Source organism: Scomber scombrus, chromosome 19 (genome assembly GCF_963691925.1).
Source record: "Scomber scombrus chromosome 19, fScoSco1.1, whole genome shotgun sequence".
Taxonomy (NCBI): Eukaryota; Metazoa; Chordata; class Actinopteri; order Scombriformes; family Scombridae; genus Scomber; species Scomber scombrus.
This window is the reverse complement of record NC_084988.1, coordinates 16,161,198-16,185,956: the sequence shown is the minus strand read 5'-3', so window position 1 is coordinate 16,185,956 and position 24,759 is coordinate 16,161,198. Positions and strand designations below refer to the sequence as shown.

The following is a 24,759-nucleotide window of genomic DNA, read 5'->3' as shown; positions in this document are numbered from 1 at the left end:
TTTTGATTAGAGGGATTTAGAATAAGTTACCTAATAGCGTGCAAATTCTCCCAAATCTAAGTAAAAGCATGCTTTCAGCATGGTTTCAGTCAGAATTGGTCCCTGTTGTATTGCACAACAGTAAAATAACTCAAGTTATATTGTCACCCTCTACAGTGGAGCTTGTTAACTGGACAGCGGCTAGTTCAAGTTGGGAAGATGAGGTGCTGTAGTGGGTAGTCTTCCTCCATTACGTGGCCATCAGGCTGCTGTAAAAAAAAAAGAAAAAAAAAAAAGGGATGCTGGCCACTGGATCAGAGCTAGCCACTGATATCGCAAGCATGGCAGCAACTCTACCCTACTGCAATGTCAGGGATTCCTTTGATCACAGTATCATATTGTTGTGACAGCGCCACAATTTATCACATCACATAAAATCCTTCAGTAGTATAAGCATTCACCTCCAACACGTTCTCGCTCGCGTGGAGACGGACGGCACGACTATGCTGGACTGGACTACAGTATTACTCACACCAGGCGTAATGGACATCTAGCTAAACACAGGGAGAAGGGAGCACGAGATCTCTCTCTCCCACCAGAGATGACACCTTGTACTGACACACTGTTTGGTTGCTGTTACCCTTTGGAGCATGCTGACACTTTGTTTCTTGCATAGCTATTCACATGTGCCTGCTTGGGCATCCTGAGGGCTCCTCGCAGATGCCTGCTTGCCTCCTGGCCGGTGGGAAGGGTGTTACTCTGCACCGGCCACTGTGTCAACATGAGGTCAAGAAGAAGTGTTCCACGTGTCTACTGTACTCCTGGAGGGAGGCCGCGCAGACAACAACCTCCTGCTAGGTTAAAAATAAACCCAGTGTGAAGTGCCACCACTCAAGCTCTGCACCTGCCATTTACCTCCGTTTGGTTGAAGCTCTATAAATGCAGGCACAGCTATTAAAAGACGGGGAGGTGTCTAAAATGGTGAGAGCAGATGCTGGGCACCTTGCTCCCTGTGTGTGGAATGACTCTGCCACAGGCTTAAAGGGGCCCAAAATAGAGTGGTTGACATATGGACCTCTGATTGTTTGAACATGGAATCTCCTGGACTTCTGCCACTCCGCATAAATCCTTTGATACTGCTACACCAAACCAGCTGATCATCTTTCACCTAGCCCGAATCAGGTCATCTATTTGCATGCCAAGAAGCAATTTCCATAGGCTTAAACAATGACCAAATTTGGGGTTCAATGGGTTACATGAACAGCACCGACACAAGAGGAGGACAGGAGAAACACTAGTGTGCAACAGCGGTGCAGTGGTGTGTCTCACTGGTGAGACTGAGATACACAGGCTTGGTCTTCTAGCGACAGCAGCATTGAAAAGCACATGAAAGATAAGAGGTTAAGCCTGGGTTTCCCACAGCTCCCTTTTATTGCTGAGTTACTACAGAATAAGACAACTGACTATTTTAACTGCCTATGCTAGTTTGGTTAAACATAGGACCAGCAAGTCTTCCAGTCTGAGACAGATCCACAGAGATCACACGGCTTACGGCTCTGGAGAGGTATATCCAAGGACATTTAAACTGATAAGAGTTCACATTTAAGTAACAATTTTAGTTATTTTTTTTCCCAGGAGGAGAACAAGAGAAAATGGCCACCAAGTTCACCACACTTTGAACTGTACACTCAGTCTTCCAATAATAAATATATACATGTCCTGGTCAAGTTCAGGCAAAAACACAACTGTTAGACAAGTGAGTCTGTTTATGTTTGTTGACACCTCTGCTGTCTTCAGAACAAATTTGAGGAACTTTTAGTTTTCTGAAAAAAAAGAAACATTTTATCTTGTTAACAACTGGCAACTACTTATTCTGAAGATGCTGAGGGGCAGAGGGGTCCTTCTTCATATACAGCATGACCACTGACAATTAACAAAAACCAAAAAAATTATTACTGTACATAGTATTTCTTATATATTTTAAATTAATCTGCATCATTTTTATATTTATACTAATGACCAAGTTTTGCATTTGTTCTTTTTTAGATAGTGTCCCAGGGTTCCAGGAGGAGGAGGAGTGAGAGAGGTCAGACTCTGTCCTGCTTAGCACAGTCAGTGGGGGTCTCCTTCTCCTGAGTACCCTCAAGCCTTGGTTCAAGTCACTTTCTGTTCCGCTAATGCAGCCCTCCAGCCATCCTCAGATCAGACCTTGGCCTCTAGCATCTCCAGGAACAGTTTGTGCATGGGCACCTTGCCCTGCACTTTGATGCTGTAAAAGTGCTGCACAGCCTTGGTGGCCGTCTGCCGCAGCAGGGGCAGGGTCATGAGCAGCTTGCCCGCCCGCCGTGGGTCCTCCTGGTGCTGGCTACTTTCGTAGTCTTGCAGGGCTTCATGGAGAGCGTCCTGAAGCTTCTGGACCGCCTCCATGTCCTCTATGTGCATGGAGTCTGACAGGACGAGAGAAAAAAAAAGGGGCATGAAAATTGATGGATTTTCAAATTTGAAAAGAAAAAAAAAAGTAACTTGTGGGAAATATAGTTTGCACTTTGAGACACTGGTAATATAACAGGAGTGATGGAAATGGATTTTTCAAAAACAAAATTAAATCTCATGATTGATCTTTACTGCTCTGTCAGTGCAGCACGATATGGAGCACATTATCAGTGTAACTCACACCCTGACAAGATAAAGAATAGATCATAAAAAGAAAAATCTTTTTTACTGTTTTATTTCATTTATTTATTTACTTATTCTTTGGTGGACTGTGCGGGAATTCATATGGCCCTTGACCAGCGAGACTGAAAATCAATGTTATCCTCCAGTAACAATGGCATTAATAGCACCCAATCTCTGCCGAATGAGTCCGCATTAAAAACCTCAGTGTTCCAAAGGACAGACTGTTTTTAGAAAAAAAAACGACAAAACAATAAAAAAAAAGGGCTCCATTAGAGATTTGGACGCCATAAACATGCCTGAGATGAAAACAACTGTTCCTTCCAATTAACTTGCTTCCTACTCCTCAAAGAAGTTTCTGACCATCAGAATGAAGAAAAAAAAATACTATTGGGCTTCAAATATCAATATTATCGCGTTTAACATATTTACATTTTTACAAGTTATGTAAATATATGTATTTTTAAAAAACATTTGTTGTATAATTTGTCTATATTCAAAACCTCTGACTCTCTCTCCACATCAGTCAGCCCAAATCTCTCCCACCTCCTGCCCAGTTTTAGATCAGTGTACAGTTTCAGTCTGGAAGGCTTCTCTCCGGTGTTCCTCGCTCCTATAATGTTTCGCTACAGTGCCGCCGTTGTTTTTTCTTTTTTTCTACTGATCCTACTGTACATCATGTTACAGCACTGTCCTCTCATTCTCGCCGTTTCTGTTTCTGTTTCTATCTCATAGCGTGTGTCAGGGACAGCCCGGGGTTGCAGTTCTCTCACTGGTTAACCGGTGTCTGGCACTCCAGAGGCAGCATGTCATTGGCTGCCTGACTCGTCTCACCTTGGCGGTGCATATTTTATCACACGGGACAATAAAAGGCAAAACAGATTTCAGACTTCGCCCCAAATTCATTGACTAGAACAACTGTATTCCCAAGACCTTGAGACATTTCTCACCCTGACGGTTTTCAAATCCACAGTGGTGAAATGAAGTAGGTCGTTTTGTAAAGTGAATGGGGAAAGGAGGGAGGAAGGGAATGGATGGAAAAACGTAATTATCTCTTGTTCTTTTCACAAAGGATTGAAACACAAGCTAACAAGCATTTTTACAAATCAAGCCAATATTTTGTTCTATTTTTCATACATGCAGTTTAATAACCCCAAATTCATCCGTGCTTTAATGAAATGTTTTTCAAAAAGGGGGTAAAAAAAAAAAAAGAAGCGAAAAATAAAAAGAGAGATAGAGACATCTCAACAGATGGGAGGGAAAAGAGGGCAGGAGACAGCGAGCACGCAGCTTGTAGTCCTTGGAGGAGGGGTAGACTTAAAAAAACAACTCTGAAGAAACAATTTCCTCGCAATCCATCAGTGAGCACACGTCGATCCGATTGATAAACTGCTAATTACAAAATCAATCGCTATGAATTTTCACAGCTGTCAGACAGAGGGGCTCCCGGGAGAGTGATCTCCCAGAGACCTTGTTCTAACGTTGCGGACACCCTCCTCCTCCTCCCTCTTCTCTCCTCGACCCCCATCCCTCCTCTCCCCAACACCCCACCTCCCTACTAAAGCTCTGTTGTCTGAAAGCAAAGCCCCGACATCAGCATTTTCATTTTTCAGCCCGGACAAAACAAGGGAAAGCGGCCCGGTGACCCAGGCGTGCAATTGATCAGAGCGGGACAGGTCCTGCCTCCTCAAAAGGAGCCTGTCAATAGCAGCGAGCCATCTTCACATTGGAACAAACGAGGCCTATCACTCCCTGATACTCATTCCATTCGACTTAACACATTTTATTGACAGCCCCTATGCTCCTAATGAAATGCTATATTTATCTCCCGTGGCTGCTGTGCCCTGCAGCTACTGTTATGGAGATAGAGAAAGAGAGGGAGAGCGAGCGCTGGAGAAATACCATAACATGGAAGGTGTTCAATTAAAAAAGCTCACTCCATCCCTCTTTTCTGTACCCCTGCCCTTATCTTCTCTCCATCTCTCCATCTCACGCTCCAAACTAAAGGTTACACTGGAAAAACTCCTGAAAAACTAAGAAATGTCATTTCTGAAACCGTTTACAGTGTCTGTCTCGTGTGAATAACTCAGAGGTCCAGTCAGAAGACAGTCAAATATCCTGAACAAATAACACACTTGGAGAATGTTAATCTAAAAATTTGAATCTGAAGTATTAACTACTAAAAAATAAAGATATGTTGTGTATGTATATTTTTCAGATATTGGATGAATATTAATTAATTACAGTGGGTGAATATACTATAGGTTTTATTATTTTGCTCTCTTTTACTTGGTTGGTTTAAAGTAAAAGTGTTATTATATTTTTGAGTACAAAAATATATCTAACAGTTTTAATTTTCATGTTTCACCTGACATAACATGAAAATTTCTATTACATAAGTTAAGAGAAAATAAGTTGATATTATAAAAAAACCAATAATTAATTCAACAATGGAATGAAATTTAAAAAAAATCCCGTAATATTAAGTAAAGACAGAAAATAATAGTATATATTCCAAAACTTATGCCTGCTTTGTGATTTTAAATTCAGAGGTAATTATTGTAAAAAATAAATTATTTATATATTAGTTTAAACAAAAGACTTTTGCTAAATTAGAGTAACTGATATTTCTTATGTTTTGAGATGAACACAATTTTTATGTTATTATTATGAAATACTAAAATGTTTAAAATATTTAACATGACAAGTGACGATGGAATAAATCATGTCATTTCTTCGTTGGTATCACAATCTAATTAAATTAATTTTCTTTCTTTTCTTTTCTTTTTTTTACTGCTTAGCTGAAACATAGCCTTAATCAAAATGCACAAAACATTTGTTTCAGTTAAAAAACACGACACCTGAATGTCATCTGAAGATATCTCACCTGAGTTGGCGAGAGCGATGGCCTTGAGCGTGACAAACTCCTCCTTCTCCACTTTGAGCTTCTTGTATTTGCGGACCAGCTGCAGGATGGAGACGTAGAGGTCCAGCAGGCCTGTCAGCCGCGAGTGCTCCTCATCCATGATGTAGTCCTCGGCATACACCAGCTCGTCTTCGTATGGCAGCGAGCGAAACACAATGCTGAGGATGAGGATCTCCATCCAGGCGCTCTGCAGTAGACTCATCTGGTCTCCCAGAGACAGAGTGGAAAAGCCTGGAATTACAGAGGGAGACACTGTATGAGGATAAGAGGACTACAGTACAAAATGAAGTGCCTCTTCCATGATTTAACAGAAGTTTTCTCTTATTAAATAAAGTGTTTAAAAGTAAAAGGAAAAGAAAAAGCAAACAGGACTTTGAGTTGATCAGTACACCAAACATGAGTTGTCAAGCCTGGAGTGCATACCGAAGCACATGTTAGCAAGGGGTGTTTAATTTTAAATGCACAGTGGAAGGTCCTCTTTGAAGCCAGTGTCAGAGCACTTGAGTGGGCTTTACTGTTAAGTGAGGACAGTAAATCGGTGCAAAGGTCTGGGATACACAAAGCCATGTGGTTACCCCTTGTATCCTGTCACACTTTTATTGGTGTGAGGGGGATTAGCGCTGAGGCACATTCTCATTGGAGGGGTTGAGGACATGACATGAACTGTGTAGTGGGAAGAGGTGATGAGGGGACGTACACACACACATACTCTCTCACACACACACACACACACACACACACACGCGAACACATGTGACAACCAGGAAACAAACAGACGCGTATACATGCACAGCACATGCTTACATATATGTATCCACATAAATCCATACACATAAAAAAAAAACCACACCAACCTACACACACACACACACACACACACACACACATACACACACACACACACACACACACACACACACACACACACACACACACACAGACAGACACACACGCAAAGCACAGGGGGTCACATGGTTCAAGCCCACCCTGAAGACCAGCTTAAATCCAGGGCTCCACTCTCCAACAGCAGCTGGATGGCTGAAATTGGCTCGGGTGCATCAAACCACTGTCATTTCCTCTTCAACACCTCTACATATGTTGGTACAATGGTACATTAAAGGGGACATATTACACACATTTAAAGGTCTATATTTTTATTCTGACTCTGCTGGAATATTTTTGCATGTTTCAAAGTTTAAATTACTCCTTATCTATCTTATACTGACTCTTTACGCAGCCTCACTATTCAGCTTCAGTCTGAAACAACCCGTTTTTAGCTCCTGTCTCTTCAAGGAGCCCACTCTGCTCTGAATGGCCAGCTTTTGAAAGCTGCCCCTCAGTGGACATCTGCAGACTGTTGAGGCTACGTCAACAAACTATGCAAAAAAGCACAGTAGTAGGATTTCACTTTTTCTAGTTCTTTACTCAAAATGTCACCTTCTCAAATACATCCGTACATAAATGAGTCAGAATCCAATCCAAAATATGAGATTGGTTAAACCATATCAAGAACCATATCATGCATGCGTGACAATCTAATGTCAACTCATCACCAAGATAGAAAAAAATGTTAACACAAATGAAGCATTCAGAGTGGGCTTAAGCCTGACTTTTGACTTGTACGAGGTGTTATACATTAAATAAATAAATAAATAAATAAAACAGCTAGATTCCCTAAAGATGAGCTGTGACAAATTCAAACAAATTAAAAAGCATAAAGCCGAAAAGAGAAAGGAAGAGAGAGTGAGGAGCAGATTACCAGATAGCCATCTCATCCTTTTTTCCCTTCGTATTACCCTTCAGCTGTCAATAAACTGCATGAACCCCCACAACCCACCCTTTCCTCTCCATCTCCCACGTCCCCTTCCTTTGCGCTGCGTGCCTGCAGGCGGCTCATTCTGACAGCATATTAAGCTCTTCAGCTCCGCCCCTGATTAATATGATTGCTTTTACAAGTTTGCTGTTGCCACGCTACCTGCCACTGCGTGATTAAGAGGCGATAGATTACAGTATTGACCGGGGCGCTCAACACACCTACGCCCCACGTTTTCTCTTAAATATAAATGATCTCACTGGGGTGCAGTCACCAGCCTGATGTTTATCGCTTCCTGCCGGGGCACCAGGAACACATCCGCGCAGGCGGGCAGGTTGAGAAGAATAAGAGACATCATGAGGAAGCATGAGAGAAAATGAAAAAGAAACAGGATGGAGAAAGCTTGCGCGTATGAGAGAGAGAGAGACAGGCGGAGAGAAAAGGAGAGCCACGGAGAGTAGTACCTGAGTGTTCAATTTCTCTTATCGTGGTGATGACCACTGCAGGGGGAGAGCTGGAGGATACATTAATTAACAGATTGTGATCAGAATGTGAGGGCCTTCACATTTTGAAGGGGAGTCAATAGTCAGTAGAAAAGAGCGCTAACAGAAAGGTGGTAGTGCCCGGCTGGACTGGTCAGAGGTCTGAAGAGCGTTCAGCCCAAATTAGACCCAACAAAGCAAACTGCCGAAAGCACTCAAAACACCTGACTATTATCAGAGGAGGCAATAAGCCATATTTTGTAAAGGCCTGTGCCATTACACATATCCAGACTACATGTTAAAATCTTCTGTTGTGTTATTTTCTTGTCTGAATACATGGCCATTAAGTTGGGCAGAATGTGGACTGGCCAGAGGGAAATTGTCATGCAAGCATGGACGCAGTCTTGATTGCCGCATCAGGTTGGCATCACAATCACAGGCGAGGCTTTGTCTAGCCCTTTAATGCCAAGGAGGACTGAAGCGGAACTAAAGCATTGCTCCCAATGTGACAGCCTGTGTGAAGGCCTTGTTTAGGGCTTGTTGGAGAGGCTTTAGAGTTGTTCTGATACAGCAGACACCTCTCAGCCATATGCACACACACAGCCCAGCAGCCTACAATTACCTTTGACGCTAAAAGTCCTTGAATTTAATCCAGTGTTGTGAGATGGAGAGGTGGTGTTTTTCCCCTGCTCCATCCCCTCTCTTCAGGGCCTAAATTATCGCTCCAAATGGGATCTCGTGTCGTTGCCTCGCCTTTTTCCACTCAATTTAATCGAGTAATGAAGTGACTTCCCGACTCCGCAGGTCACACGGCACTCCGGCCGCCGCACTCTGAAGGTGGCCCGGTTAAGTGCCGTCGGAGTGGGTGATTTCCTCTAATGAAATATCAATATTTACATCTTCATTTCCAGCCCACTGCCTTGGCGGGGTTTGACCAAACATGACACAATATTGACCAAATCAGAGAGGCCTGTCTGCGCACTTGAAGGGCCTTTTCCACTCCACTGCTGAGTGCACCGGCAGATTTCTCTCTAACAGTCTTTGTGGCAAGAACGCAGCAGTAATAACAATGCAGAGTTTTTCTTTGTTCACTTTGACTTAAGCATCCTGCTGATGGAGAGATCACACATTTATGTTTTAAAGGGATTTTCATTTTCACAGTTACAAAATGTAAATTAGGTCTATTCTGCATGACTATCACTAAAATTCAGTTCGATCTAGACACGGGTACAAATATAAATATAGGTGACAGAAAACAACACCACAGAAAAGCCCAGCTGACCACTAACTGCATCAGCACACCATCATTCATGGCTCAAAGGGTAAAAACACGTCCACTAAGGACCAACAACAGAAGCCAAAACCATCATCTCTCCCTTTATCTCTCCAAAAGCCGTCGGCTGCAGGCAGGAGGGGGCAGCCCAAACCCACAGACGGCTGCTTCAAACCTCTCGCAGAGATTAATCAGAGCACCGTTTCATCTGCCAGAGCACAGGACGGTCCAAAATGAAATGCTGGAGATTTCTGTTGAGCTGGAGTTCATATTCTATTAATTTATTATTGTTTCCCTCTCCCCGAGGGCCATTAGCGCGGGTAATAAAAAGAGATGTAATTACGAGGCACGGTGGCCCCCTCCAGCTGCAGCCCCCTCGTAACTCACCCTCAATCAGACAACAGAGCAGACAGAGGGAGGGAGAGAAAAGGGAAAAAAATGGCAAGCGAAAGAGAGAGAGGGAGAGAAATGGAGGATAAAAGAGAGGAGAAGATATGGGCCAAAGAGGAGGGAGATAAGGAAGAGAGAAAGGGAGCAGTGGCAAGGAGCGAAAGGGGACCAAAGCACGGGGGGAAAAAGGAAGAGGGACATAGAAAGAGGAAAGAGAGCAATTCTGGCTGGACAGGGGCTGATCTATCATGGCCAGCTAACAGAAGGACAAGCAGGCCCTGAAGACTTCTGCCCAGCGGCAATCTCACCTCAGCCAAGTCAAGTGCTCTCCGGACTCCAGTTGGAGTAAAACTGCCCCTAACAGGACCCCAGAGGTTCAGCACATCTTTTTTTATAACCTCAAACTGGGCTGAATGATCACACTGCCGCAAGCTTATTCTATATCAAAGCTTTCCATTTTAAATGGTATATTAAAAAAAGAGGACAAGGGGGAAAATGTATACACCTCTGATTTGTATAGATTCCTCTGATCTGGCAGAGTGACATATGTGATGGTGTAAGATGTATAACCAATACAGGAATGAAGGGCTATTTTGAACAGATTCATAATGGTGTGTGTGTGTGTGTGTGCGTAGGTTTGTGTGTTTGTGTGTGTGTGTTTAACTTGCAGCTGCCGACCATGATTCTTCCTGAATTTACATGACAGTGTCAGGAGGACCCAATCAATAGCAGCTTGGTAATAAATTGCTGTGCTTGACATAAATAATTTGACCTGAAGTCCAGCTACATGTACAACACAAACAGCTCACTTTGCTGCAAGCTTTCCCTGGATGCTGATTTGATGACACAATGGCTGCTTTTATATTGGACAAAATCATGTCAATACAAACTAAATTGACTCTGTGAGAAAGTGGCTGAAAATTAATCTATTTTTTTTTTTCTGCTCCAGTGCTCACTTTCAAGAGAGTCGGCTATCTGGCTTCTTTCGACATGATAACCAGCCCATTATCCCATTGTAAGTAGCTGGGGAATGGGTGATTTGACCAGTAGCCTGTGAACGTTATGAGGTTGAAGAACGTTAAATACAGTAATCCCCTTGTTTTAATCTGCACCCTATGACCTCCTGACCCTAGCGTCTAAGTCTTTAGCCCTCCCCAGGGTCCCACTGCCCAATACTGATGTTACATATCTCTGTTTAGCCCCAAAGACCAGGACGAATCAGCCTTTAATCATTGCCATAATTACACATAATTTATCCCCGCTGCCATCAAGCAACATTGCTTAATGAGGGATGGCGTTCTGCTGACGATCACTTAAAGGCACATCAACGTATAAGATTTTCCACAGAGCATTTTATATCAAATATCACAAATTCTACATAGATGCCACACTTTTCTATATGGACATACAAAGTCAACTTGGTGAAAAACATTAACAGCACGAACACATAATTATGATGCGGGATGTACCTGCTCATGTGTCACAGTAGCTAAACAAAGCCCTCCCCCACCCTGCCTGGCAGATGTCCCCTTCCTGGCCCTGCACACTCCCGACTGCCTGTCTGCCTCTGATACGCCCACATCTCAATCTCCCCGCAGCTTTTCCGCCTTCCACCAGCTCTCCTGCCTTGGTTCAGGCCTCAGCATCCACCTGATTGCTCAATCTATCTTTATCTCCTGTGTTGAAGCCTACGTCAGAGGGTAAATTGAATATACTAAGAGCTGTCTGTTGGTGTCTATATTTAATAAAGTGCACTGATGAGGTGCTGATTTATTGCCGGGCAGTATTCACACTCTATTACAAGGAGATTACGCAGCTTGAGTGGGATCAGGCTGGCAACACAGTAAGTAGATTTCACAATTTAATGGCAAAGAGAAAACAGGAGCCCGGAGGGGGCTGGAGGAGGGTGGGCTGATGGGTGGGTGGGTGATTACGGTGGAGGGTTGAGCTGACACAAACACGACAACATACAAGATTCGCGATCTCTTTTTAACATCGCCGCCTCCATACTAACAACCAACACGCCGGGCGCTTGTCTGTCAAATGCGGAGCTGATGAGCTGGAATCCAATAAAGCACAGATGATGAATATTCCCAAAACGCCAGTAATGAATAGAACATTGCAAACAAGGCCCTTTTATTAGATTCATCAGGTCTGAATCTAATATCAAAAAATGAAATTACACATCAGGAGGATGTTAGAATCACAACAATCAACAAACAACAATCTATTTACAAAAGCAAAATTTAAAACATCTAAATGGACTGAAAACAAAAACATAAACTCCAGTGCAGTTCAAATATTTTAAATTTTATGGGGAACATGTCAGAGCAAAAATATGTTTTATTGTGCAGGAGCAAAGCAGCAGCAGCAGCAGCAGCAGCAGCAGCAGCAGCAGCAGCAGCAGCAGCAGCAGCAGCAGCAGCAGCAGCAGCAGCAGCAGCAGCAGCAGCAGAGTGTCAATGTTTGCTTGGCCCTTTAGCCTTCAGAGAATTCCCAGCTGAAAACACTCCAGGCCTAGGAAGCAGGGATGGGAGCCCGCAAACACCAAACAACGCGCTCCTCTTGTATAAGCAGCATGCATAGCAGTTTTTACATATGAACACATGACATTCCCACTGCGGTTGGGAAGGAATGTGGGGTGACACAGGGCTACAGGGGTCACACTAGCATCCCGTCACTCCTGAAGAAGGTGGCAATGTCAAGGTGGTAAACAGCTTCCAGTGTACTGAAGCTGTCAGTATGCTTCATTCCTCCCTAAACCTCTTGGACAGAGTGAAATGCAGCTTTACAGGGTGCAAGGGGGCCAGAGGGGTGGACAGTGGACTACTATGTGTGTCAAAGGTTGTTAGCACCTTAGGAGCAACAAGCCATCTGTCAGCATCCCCCTAACACTGCTCCTAATGACCCTGCCACCCTCAGGCAACAGCCGTGTTAGACTCTGCTTCATGGTGCTATTTGGAGCAGTGACACTAGTGTCCAAAAGCTCCACAGTGATTATCAGTTAATCAAAGGCAGATTCAGAATGAGGGCAAGGCTGCAATCAGACAATAGCAAACCTGTGAAATGGCTCTTACTGTGTGGCACCAGCCTTCGATATCTGCTTCATTAAACTAAAGATGACAAGTACACCTGATCTTATTGATAAACTGTGCTCTTCTTTTTGTTTTTCTGTCATCTGAAATCATTGATGAAAATCTGAAAAGTGCTTCACATATGTATACTGACCTGTCACGATATGTTAAGTAGAGCCGAGATTACAAAGTTGACATTGGACCCTGTAAGGCAAAGATATCATCTATACTAATGATACAGCTTTGATATTCTCCCATCGCCCTCCAATTAAAACTCCATCGGGCCACTCTACTTCAAATTATACCACTTTTGAAATGTGTTTTCAAACGTCAGCTGAGAATAGGGGAAATTAAAAATCAATTGGGGGAAGGTAAGTGTCAATTTTCATGACATTTAAATTGTTACATTTGGACTTTAGTTATTGGCCCATCTGTCAATGGCCTAATCAATGTGCTCTACTTCATAATGAACTGTTAATCTTTTTAATTCCATTGCCTAAGGCCACAAAAATCTATCAGAATGCAATCAGCAGTTTTTTCCCCCTTTCCTTTCTTGTCCTGGAGCGCATAAAGGGAGAAATATGGTACGAACGAAGCATGGTAGGTTGCCCTGGGGTACCACTGGTGCATGGAGTGTTAGTGCATGGAGTCTCACTCAACCACTGAACCGTCTCTGATCAGGTTCAGCCATGTACAACTCAATTATGCAGCCATTTCATGGCCAGAGGACACCCACTGTCCTAATACAGACACCACCAAAAGGACAGACACAGACAAAGCACTGAAAGCTGAAATTGAAGTCTTTATTTTGTCAAATTGTATTTTTAATCTATAAATAATATGTGGGATTTTGTGATAAGAGTTTAAAAGTGAGCAGATATAAAACAGACGCAAGTGTGACTCTGTGCATTTACACAGAAGCAGATCAGAATAATCCATCTTGCAGGTACTGCACATGATTTAGCACAGCTGTTCAGTTCCAGGTCTGACAGCGATTACTGCAACTGTAACTACAACTCATAGGAACAGACTGCCTTCATCCTACCAACATATTTAACATATTTAAAATATGAGGACTACCGACTGGGATCCCTGGAGACCCCAAGAATAAAGTATTTTAAGGAACAGCTATCATAGCAAAATATGAACTTATTTCTTCTCAAAATATTATTATTTACGCAATTAATGTCATCTAAAAATACCACATTATTATTATTTTAGGAGAATTAAAGTGTATTTGCATATTGTCTAAAGTGAAAATATATACTTTTCTTTAATACAAACTGCTGGATTTATCCCAAGTGCAATCTTTCCACAAAGCCTTCAAAATGACTCACCTAATAAATATGGCAAAAAAGTACCTCTGTTGGTAGGATTAAGGTTAAATGATCATTATCGACGCATTTGGAATGACAAGTCCTGTGCCGCAATCTGTGGGGCAAATCCCATTAACATTATGAATCTATCCACTGTACAAAACGTGTTAGTATAATCTGATTAACACAGAGCTTCAACACTATGACACACACAAAATCCTAGTTAGAGTGTACACTAAACACGCTATCACCCAACCACACAATGATGATGCATTTCAGGGTGCAAGACAAAACCTTTAATGCTTAGTGTATATTAAATAGTATATAAAGACTATGCTTTATGGAGAAATTTCACAAATCCTAGTCATAAACAGTAGACAGCAATTTAACTGCTAACTGCACCTACTTCAGGTTATTTGGTGGCCTCAGATGACCTGTGAAATATGATGTATTTTTTCTCAATAAATTCTAAAAACATGGCAGACACTCTCCGTAATGTATCCTTATGCATGTATCGTACGCTAGTGACGCCTCCACACCTGCATCCAGCATGGCAGTGTTGCAGTATTGAGCATGTCTGCGGTGCCGGGGTAATTTTTGGGTCACAATGATGAGACTGTGTTATCGGGTCAGTCGTGATCCAGTCCTGAGTAAGCTCCTTGGTTAAACTCTCAGTATGCTGACCATGCAGGGCCCATGAGGAGTGATCCAAACAGGGGCTGAGGCCAGGGGCTGGGAGCATATCCATCTCTAATCTCCTTACTATCAGATCTGTACCTGATTAATACCTCTCCTTCTGAGAAGTACTCTAATACCTTTTCAGTACAAAATGCACCTGCCTGAGGTCAGTCCACTTCACTTCACAGAAAATAAATGAACTGTTTAAATCTATGAATTGGGATTGAAATCTGTCTTCTGAATTAACTGATATGACACCAAAGCAAGCACATGTATGTGTGATTGTGCATGTGAGAGAGAAGGAACTGTGTGTGTGTTTGGTGTGTGTGTCAGTGCGCGTTTGTGTATGTGATAGAGAAGGAACAGTGTGTGCGCGCGTGTGTGTGAGAGTGCTGCATGCTGACAGATCTGTGCCTGTCCAAGTTATGCTGATGAGAAGAAGAGGTTATGGAGGTGCCGCTGAGGGACACATTCATTTAGTTTGTTACCCCTCCATGCCTACAGCACAGTAATGTTATAGAGTTATGGGGGTCAAGCTGAAGATCAAGGAGAATCTGCCTCGGTTGCAAAAAAAGAGCGGCTAAACAATGTGTTCTCTGTCAAAATCAGTGGAAAACTCTTGAAGGAAGCAAAATCTCTGCTGACGTGAGGCGCTGTATCCTTAATTCAACAGCCTCTTATAACACCTCGTCTATCAGAATGTCTATGGGGCAAGGAAGAAACATGATTATGCCCATCAATAATTCAATGTGTGTGTGCTTGCGCTTCGTGTTTGTTCATGTATTCACGTGTGTCTGTGTGTGTGGTATGATGTCTTGATTAATTATCAAAAAGTGTGTGTGCATGTTTCTTTGTACAGTGTGTGTGAGAAAAGAGGCAGAGAAAGATAAATAAAAGGAGAAAAATAAGAAAAAAAAAAGAGCCCAAAATAAGACCGAGCAGGTTAAAAAGCAGAAGAGGAATAAAAGGGAGCAAAAATAATTTGTTTTATACCTGGGATGTGCTTGGCCCAGCCGATGATGACCACCAGCTCGCGGTCAGCCAGGTCGCACAGCGTGGTCAGAGCCTTGATGTCGCTCTCCGGCATGGTCGGGTCAGGCATGGCATAGATTTTCTCTGGCTCTGCCACCAACAGGTGAGACACTATCTTTGTGACTGAGAATACAGGAGGAAGAAGGGAGATGTCAAAGCAAAGTAGAGGTCAAAGGGCATATCATAGCAATGCTCAGTGAGGCGCAAAGATGCACCGCACTGATAAACATTGTACACTGGTGCAACTGTAATACGGTCCAACGGTGGTCACGCCTTCACCGTTTCTTTCTCATTCTCATTATGCAAACTAATGGATGGAGCCTGAATTTGTGTGAGTGAAATGAAGGCACTGAAAGCTCTTATCCCCACAGGGTGCATGCAAGTGGAAAAATGTATGTGTGAGAACGTGAGACACTAGTGTCCTCGAGCACTCCGTCGTTGTTTAATATCGGTCATATGCTCAGAGACTTATCATTATTCAGCTCTAAGCAGAACAATAACCTGGCCTATATTTCTGACCAAAGAATATCAACTGTCCAAATATGGGAGAGACAGGGGAACATGAGTCTGCCCTAGAATTTCGACTTTTTTCAGTTTTACCTGCTTACTGGCCTGGCAGAGGAGGGAGACAATGGGCTAGTGACAGAGCGGTACTCACGAGGTTTTTTGGTGGGAGGGGGGAGCGTCAATCCCAGGTACGGGTTGTTTTCTGTGTCCAACCTCCGCTTGTATTTCTGTCTGCCCCCTCGCACGCGGTCCAGACGAACCCCTGGGGAAAAAACAACAGGAGAGACACATTGAGATGAAGAATGCATCTTTTCCAGACCAGGTCTTAAAGGATATCAAATACATGAAATTTAACTAGGTCGAACAAACTGCAAGGATACAAAAAACTCTTATATAAAACTACACATTACTAGTACATTACAGTATCACAAAAATCCAGATAAATACACTGTATAAGATGATGTGTAAACACATTTTTGTGAGTAACTGTGCTGGTCTTTAACTTATATTCAAGCATAATGAAAAGACTGCATAGTGGCATAAAAGTGTGTCTGTGTAAGCATGCATGCCAGTGTGACTGTGACTATGTGTGTGTGTATGTGTGTACGTGCGTGCGTGTGTGCGTGGGTGTGTGTGTGGATGTGTCAGAAGCACCGCTGCCTTCCCATATGCGGTCCATGCCTGGCTGGTCTACTGTGACACAGCTGAGCCCAGAGCAGGTCTAAACATATGAATATTTAACGCAGGGTCAATGATCTCACAGACTGGCCCTCTAATTATTTAGCTTTTGGGGTGAGGTAGACTGCATACTAATTAGCTGCCAGCTACATGCCTCTTTCCTTGTGTGTGTGTGCATGTGAGTGTGTGTGTGAGCTCAGGTGTGTGCTCTTTGGGATCCAGAAAAAGGAACTTAACCAGCCTACAAGCAAAGACATAGTCCCATACACACTGTACAAAACATCCGCTGTCATACTGCAGATAGATAACTAGGTATTGCTTTCCCATAAAAGACCCTTATTTCACCCCTCTTTCACTGGAGTAGCACTGAGGCCTTATCACCCCCAGCCACACCTAGGGGGCCAGGTTCCACACTGATACTGTAAATGTCAAGTCGGCCTCATCATAACATAAGTTATTTATTATCTCATTATTTGATAAGAATGTTTCCATTTGGATGTCTTTTCTATTCTATTAATTTTCAACATAGTTAAAATATTTCATCTATGCTGTTCTATTTATTTGATACCACCGGGCAGGTATTTGGTTATTTAATGTAATTGTATGCAAACATTTATATCCTGCCTCCCTATATTTGGACCAGCGTGTCACTGCTACGGTACAGCCTAAATATCCCTGATATCTTAATCCTGTCAAGAGGGAGAATCCCTTCAATTTACCTGGTATGCATAATGTAACCCCCAAACTAATTTAATACTAAAGGGTGGATGAGAAAAGGCTCAATGAAATGCTTGTGGTGGAGGAGGAGTTAATTTGTCAGCCTCCTGCGTCCTCTGAGTGAACAACACCCGCAGCCAGAGCACTTCCTTGATGATTTCATCACTTTATAACAGGGAGGACGGTGTCAAACCTGGGCATTGTGTGGCCACTGCAAATGAGCCTAATACAATTTGCCCATCAGCAAGTGCTCTTGGAGAGGATGAGTTTGGATGTGTCCCATGCACAGTGATTGGAGGTCGCTCGGTGAATGGGGGGGAAGGAAAATCAGATGATATAAGATAGAACCGGTGGCCTTCATTTAACAAAGAGGATTTCAATGATGGATTTATGCAAAATATCTTCTTGATTTTCACCACTTATCTTACATTGCTGTGGCCCCACTCCTGAATGAATAGGGGAGGTTCTGGTAAACTGTAAAATAGAGATTTCTTCTACATATATAAATTATTTGATTCCCTAGAAACACAAATCTGATTAGGATTGTCTTTCAATTTCCTGACACTGACAACCCACTAACCTAATTACCCCCAATTCCCAACAGAGCCTCATCCTTCCCAGCAAGCACCAGGGAATCATCTGATGGCAACAACCTACAGTATACTTTACACACACATGCGCACACACACACACATACACAATGACAGTTTCACCTTTATGTGTATCAAATCAAGAAATAGATTTTTTTGTGCAAATCTCATCTGTGAAGATGTCTTGAGAATAGTTTTCAAACATCCTCTACCTGCTGCTCAGAGTGAATTGTTTAACAACTTTCCAATTCAGTCGAGATGGCAGCGTTACTACTGTAGGTATAGCAAATTCCTCTCTTGGTCAAATGTGATGTCACCACTTTCTACAGTTTATTCCAACTCTCCCAATGAGCTCAGCCACTGCCAGGTGGCTATGCTCCGACTCTCCATGATCCTCTCTACCGGTTGAGTCATGTGGCTGTGTCAGTGTAAAGCCAGTGATGAAGGTAGATGGGTGCCTCTTTTAATTAGAACAGTCCTGGCCATAATTAACAGATGCTGACAGGAATTAAAGCTTGGCACTAACCTGTCTCATTTTACTGTCCAACAGGCCCAGACACAGGCAGAGAGGAAGAGAGAGTGATTAAGAGCAGCTAGATGGATTCATTCACTCATGCTGTCAGGCACTATGGACAGGACTTTATAGGGGCCTTTGTGAGGTTCATATGTCCCGTTGGTGGCCCTCAAAGCTTTAAGTGGGCCATCTCTGACCGCTCTGTTGTGCTCCCTCCAGAGTAAACAGTAGATGTGTTATAAATGTGCGAAGAGAGTTGAGTTCAACCTCATCCAAAGTCATCTCACTGTTTTATGGCCCACAACACCATGTAGCGGGGCTAGCAGCGGGTGAGCTCGGGTATCATCTCTTCAAAGCAGGGTGCTGGGGGAGAGGGCTTTTGGCCAAGGCGGCTGGCATTTGTGCACGGATTAGCGCAGGCCTCCGGGTGGGGGCTGGGGCCAGCTGACTTAGGGCTCTTCTTTCTCTCCAAAAACAATAATAATCCCCTTCCAAACACACTCCTACAAAAGGGCCTGTCTTCACTCACTTTGTGTGGATGGCCATGGTAGGGGGCCCTTATTTTGAGTCTCTCACCTGTTCTGGGTGTCTCTCCCTGGGGAAAGTGTCAGGATGTCTGGGATGGTTGGCAATGCCAAGGGGGGCTTAGGCGGACCCTATTTTAGCTGGGAAAATCAGAAGGCCACATGGCAAGGCATGGTGAACCTTGCCTTTCAAGGAAGCCGCCCAGCTAAACTGCCGTCAGCACTATTTCAAAGGGCCCCTGTTGCCAGCTTTGCATGCTTGTAAGTGTGTTGCAGCATTTTTAATCACGAGTGGTGATGAGCGAGGGTAGCGGAAAAATTGTCACGCATTGCCCCCTCCCCATCTTCTGACCCCAGGGGCTGCCATACTGACACCCTCGTCACATACTACATTTACAGGTTAGCTGCAAAATCCCGGGTGAGCTGACATCCCTGCTCATACTGCTAATTGAAAACACTAAATGCTGCTTAAACCCAACTTAAGATTTCTCTAAATTACAGTATTCTTAAAACTCACAAATGAGGTTTGCAGCAGCGAACGCTTCCTTACAACATATTTAAACCATTACCATTACTACGTCTTGGAGGCAGACTGTATTTTACATGTCTAGTATTTCAGGAACTATACATGTGAGTGTCGTGTGGTTTGTTTGTATGTTCTCTATGTTGTATATGTGGATATGACGGGTCTACTGTGGCATGTGGTTCTTCTTTGCATGCCAGTCTGCGAAACAATGAGAGGTGTATTGTATATCAGCACAGACACTCTCTGCTCCTTTGTTCAGCAAATGCTCATGGCTGTGTGCATCTGTGTGTGAGGGAGCGAGGGAGAAAGGAAGTCACTGCAGAGAGCAACTGCCACTGAATGATGTCAGTGTAATCTCTCAATAGTATCTTGTCTTGTCTCTTGCTCTAAGCTCTGATCCGTTTCCATTGATCAGAAGAAAAACCTGTTGCCTCTGACATTTGATTCTTCTATTGATCACTTCCTCCTTTATACAGTCAAGGGAAAGTACAGCGACTCAACTCGACACAGGGTTTAGGTAAGTCTCCTGTAATCAGACTGCTAATCTTCGAAGACCATTTTCCTTACACCTATTACTGCACCTCGAGATATGAACTAGCTGACTGAAGCTTTTGCGCGACTGCTACCATGCGGACTTCACTTTTGAGAGTATGAATAAAAATGAAATCCAAATGAAATTCCTCAGATGCGTCTGATATTGTTATTCTTTCAGAGACAGGGATGAATTTAAACTTCTGTTTCATCCTCAGACAGTTGGGGGGCAGTACTGTACTTTGTTGGAGCTGTAAAGTTATAATTAGGTGATTTTCCACTGAGACACAATGTGACCTTTCTGCAGTAATGAAAGTAAGTGGCAACCTGAGTCACATGAGCGGAGGCCATCTCCACACTCTGGGCCTGAGCATGGCGTTGAGCTGACGGCTTCATAGAGCTTACAGTGAACACTGACCATGTGTCTCTATTTCCATTTCGTCTTGGTGACACTTTAAAGTGCCAGGCTCAAAGCAAAACTTACGCAAAAAAATTCATTTGACGTCTCTCTGTTAATCGTGACAAACGTATTTAATGATTTTGACTGTGATAGAAGTCAATTATTTGAGGGGGATCAACGACAACACCTGCACACGACTTCTATCAGTCCGTGACAATAGTTGCAGTGCGATGACAGCCGCTGTGTGAAAGAGGAGGGTCATTTTTATTCTGGGAATGTGCTGAATACACAGAAGTGTGCATTAGAACCAACGGCTTAGCCGAAGTCTGCATATTTGAGTTTTACACTCTTTTTACTCTGACCTGACACTGGTCATTCATTTATAGCCACGACGACATATTTTTGTAGTCTCTTACGCTCCAAGATGATATATTGGCATAAATTTTTCATCAGATAGTAATGCGATTACTCTGTCTTTCTGGCACTGAGGCTTTATCTGGCTGCATGCAGTCCAGGGGATTCGGTTACTGTGTGGAGATCCATATGGGTTATGACTCTGGCTTCAGGTGGCGGCTGAATATATATGCATCTATAAATCCCACTCTTCAATGAATAATAGGAGGAATAATGTCGGAACATATATACTGCAGTTTGACATAGAGCTTAAAAGTGGAAGATTTTAAGAACTTTTTTATTTTATTTTATTTTATTAGGCCCTCTATCAGGCTGGGTATTCATACCACTTTATAACCATGAGGGATAATCATACTTTACACAACGTAAGTGCTGCCTGACCCACATTTATCACCACTTGAGGAAAGCAAAATAAAATACAAAAAGAATAAAAAAACAATAACATGTTTCAGAGTCCCTAGGTTGCTCTCAGAGGAGGCTTGAATAAATATAACACCGCCACTTCACCCCAAGCCACATATCTTTCATTATTCATTTGTCTGGCCTTTTTGGAGCAACCAACAAGTGAAAAAGAGAGAGAGAGAGAACGAGAGAGGCAGGTGAGAGCGCATCCACTAATGCATTGGGGTAAGGGAGAACAGATAGGTGCCTCCCCCAGAAGAACAGCCAAGGGTCTCAAGGGGCTCAGGGGGTCGGGAGGGAAAAAGAAACCCAGCCAGACAAATCCATCGGAAGCATGTTTAATTGTCACAGAATTCCCTGCTGGCATGACTTTAAAAAACCATCCACAGGAAGAGAGCTGAGATGTTCGGAAAACATTTAGTGGATCAATATGGCAGGGAGAGCTGAGACTGTGCCGAGTGTGCTCAGGGACCCGGCCTGAGCCTTTCCAGGCGGAATACTGTTACATTTCTATTACTCAGACGGTGGGATCAACCTATTCAGCATATTTCTGTCCCCAGCTCAACTGCACGTTATTTACTGCTGTGTAGGTAGGGGGTGGATGGGGGGGCGGGGACTGGCAACTGTTCTGTAGGCCAGCCAGTTGTGTGTATCTCTCACTCTGGGCTTGTAGAAGGCAAATACCATGTTACTCATTCCCGAAGCAGCGTGGGACTCAACGAAACGACTATCTCGAGAATAAGCATGCGATGCTGTGATATTTTACTGGCAGCTCACTTATCAAATGAAGGGAGGTCAATTTGTTTGTGTAAATGTTATATGAAAGGTATATACCAAAATAGGTGCAGTATTGTATGTGTATCTGTGGGTGCAAGAATAAATAAAATGTTCTTACTCTTCTTACCTTCTTTGAGCATCCCCACTTTGAGGCATTTCATGAAGCGACAGGCCTGACATGATTTGCGTCTCCGTTTTGTGATCTCACACTCATTTGTAGCGGGACAGCTGTATTCTATGTTACCTGAGAAGAAGAAGAAGAAAAACAGGTCAGCACCAACAAAGCTATAATTGATCAAGAACCAGTCCATTACAATTTGAATTAAACTGTTAGATATTTAGTACAATATGAAATGGTTTCATTCGTCACTAAAAGAGAACCAATGGTAAATCAGGTGCTACTACTGCAGTAAGAAACACCAGTGCATAATGTCTGTACTTAGATGGTCTATAATAAATCTTTTTTTCCCAACTAGGCATGGGCCCTTGTTAATCATACAGATTCCTGTGGAATCCATTTTGATAGTGAGTAGGTGGCTCAGGTGTCCTCCAGCTAAAAGGTTTCCTTCCAGCACTGGGGTCCAAAGAAGGAGGAGGCACTGGGGTAAGAGGTAAGGGGCGGAGAAGGGGGGTTGAGGTAAAGCTACAATAGTCCTTCAGGACCCATCAGTAGACGCCACACTGGTCCAACACTAAATTGGCCTCATTAATTCTGTGCATGTCCCCTCCGGGCCCCAGGCGCAGGCCGTGCCCCCCTGTGCTCAGAGGGGTCTGCCACTGCCTCAATAGCAGGCTAGAGAGTCAGACACGCTGCCCCTTACCACTTTACATAATACTCCAGCGGACCCAAACCTGTTGTTACCACTGTTGCCATTGTTGACTATTTACATAGTGTACAGGCAAGAGGCCTTATGCATTATTCAGCTGCAGCATCTGATTCCAGGACGGAGCAATGAAAAAGAGTTTCATTGCTACACAATAAAAGAGCCGGTTCTGCTTTACTCTAACATTAGCCATAGAAAGGGCAGGATATGTGAGGCGATTCCTCCGCTTCTGTCTGATTCCCTACATTTTACTGTATTCAGGGGTTTTCAATAAAGGGTTTCAATATAATGGTTTCTTCAGCCTAGGAATTTGGATCATCCTTATTTTGAATGGGCTTTCAGTCTTAAAGCTTTTGACATTGGTATTTTTCTAAACTTTTATTTTAACCTAAGATGTATGTCTTTGTCAGTATAATACATAAATAGATTGTTGAGTAATGAAAAAAAATCTAATTTAATCATCATAATTACCTCAATATTTTTCCCTCATCCATTAAAACACATGTAAGAACATCAAATGTGAATATGCTATCTGCTGAAACTACAAAAATACACACATGCAGTACAGTATATTCCTCCATGCAGCGAGTGTGTGTTAACGGAAAGACAAATATCCACACTTCAACACACAGGACTGCATCCCACCATCCTGTAGCTGCTCCACAGCTCTGACCCTCACTCCATATTTCTGTACAGAGAAACGGAAAGCTGTGTAATATTCCACCGGCGTTCCTCCACTAGCCCTCCAACACCCTTTGACAACTTATGCAATTATGTTAACATTATTGGACAGATCAAGTGGAGGGTCCCAAGATGTTATAAATAATTAGAAATTCCTCCTTATATCTGGGTTAGAAATCATTATGCTAATTCTCCTCATCTCTTTGGGATTGGGGTAAATAAAGGTGTGAGGGAAGCGGCTGATGAGCTCTGATTGTCTTTCCTCTGTCTGTTTTCTCTGTTGTCATAGCAGAACCAGACCATAATAATCCTATCCATTTCCCATATGCTAGGAGGAGGCAATCAGTGCAACGCCGTGCTGTATTCAATTCATGGAGGTTTTTTTTTGGTTTGTATTCCCATTATACACTAACCAATCAGCCATTTGCTACTAAATGAATAAATAATAACATGGCTTTTGTTTGCAGATCTAAATCTTTTGATATTCATTTCATATTATCATTCCAAAAAAACAGCAAAGTACATGTGCATGTTCCACTGCAGGTTTGCCTGCATGACCAACGCGTCACAGTTGACCCTGTGCGTCCCTGAGGACACTTTGTTTTTTGTTTTTTTGGAGGGGTGTGGGTGGGGGGTGGGGTCTCTCCTCCTTCCCCTCCTTTCTCAGGAGTGCCGGGAACACGTGCAAAAACCACACCTGGCAGAGAGTTAGCCCTTTGATATAACACACTCCAGAAACAAAAACAAGCATGTGCTTCCACATGCCTGTGCTACTGTGTCCACCTGTCCTGTCAAGCCCTGTGTGTGTCTGATGTTCTGTCAAAGGCTTCTCCTAGCTCAGTGAGGAGAGAGGAGTGGATTAACTAATTTCATCTATGCATTTGTTCTATATTTAGGAGAGGGAATGTTTCAGTATCAGCATACATACAGTAAGTTCCAATTCATAACATGTCTAATACCTCTTAGCTGATCTACAATCAGAATAAGCTGCGGCTTCTCTGGGTTTATTATTTTTATTAACAGTCATACATTAGATAA

The 24,759-nt window shown here is 43.1% G+C and overlaps 1 protein-coding gene across 5 annotated transcripts in view; it reads right to left on the bottom strand.

Moving 5' to 3' along the window:
* Positions 1-2,181: 2,181 nt before the first annotated feature.
* The window catches only part of esrrb (estrogen-related receptor beta), a 40,190-nt gene continuing 17,612 nt past the window's right edge, over positions 2,182-24,759 (bottom strand). For 2 of the 5 annotated variants that reach the window (XM_062439894.1, XM_062439897.1), the window contains 5 exons: positions 22,344-22,460; positions 16,295-16,405; positions 15,598-15,759; positions 5,540-5,809; positions 2,182-2,426 (listed from right to left, as the gene is read on the bottom strand). In XM_062439894.1, coding sequence (XP_062295878.1) covers positions 2,182-2,426; positions 5,540-5,809; positions 15,598-15,759; positions 16,295-16,405; positions 22,344-22,460 — 905 coding nt within the window. Of the gene's footprint in view, positions 2,427-5,539; positions 5,810-15,597; positions 15,774-16,287; positions 16,406-22,334; positions 22,461-24,759 lie in introns of all 5 variants that reach the window. The other 3 variants (XM_062439893.1, XM_062439896.1, XM_062439895.1) reach the window with 3 other exon arrangements.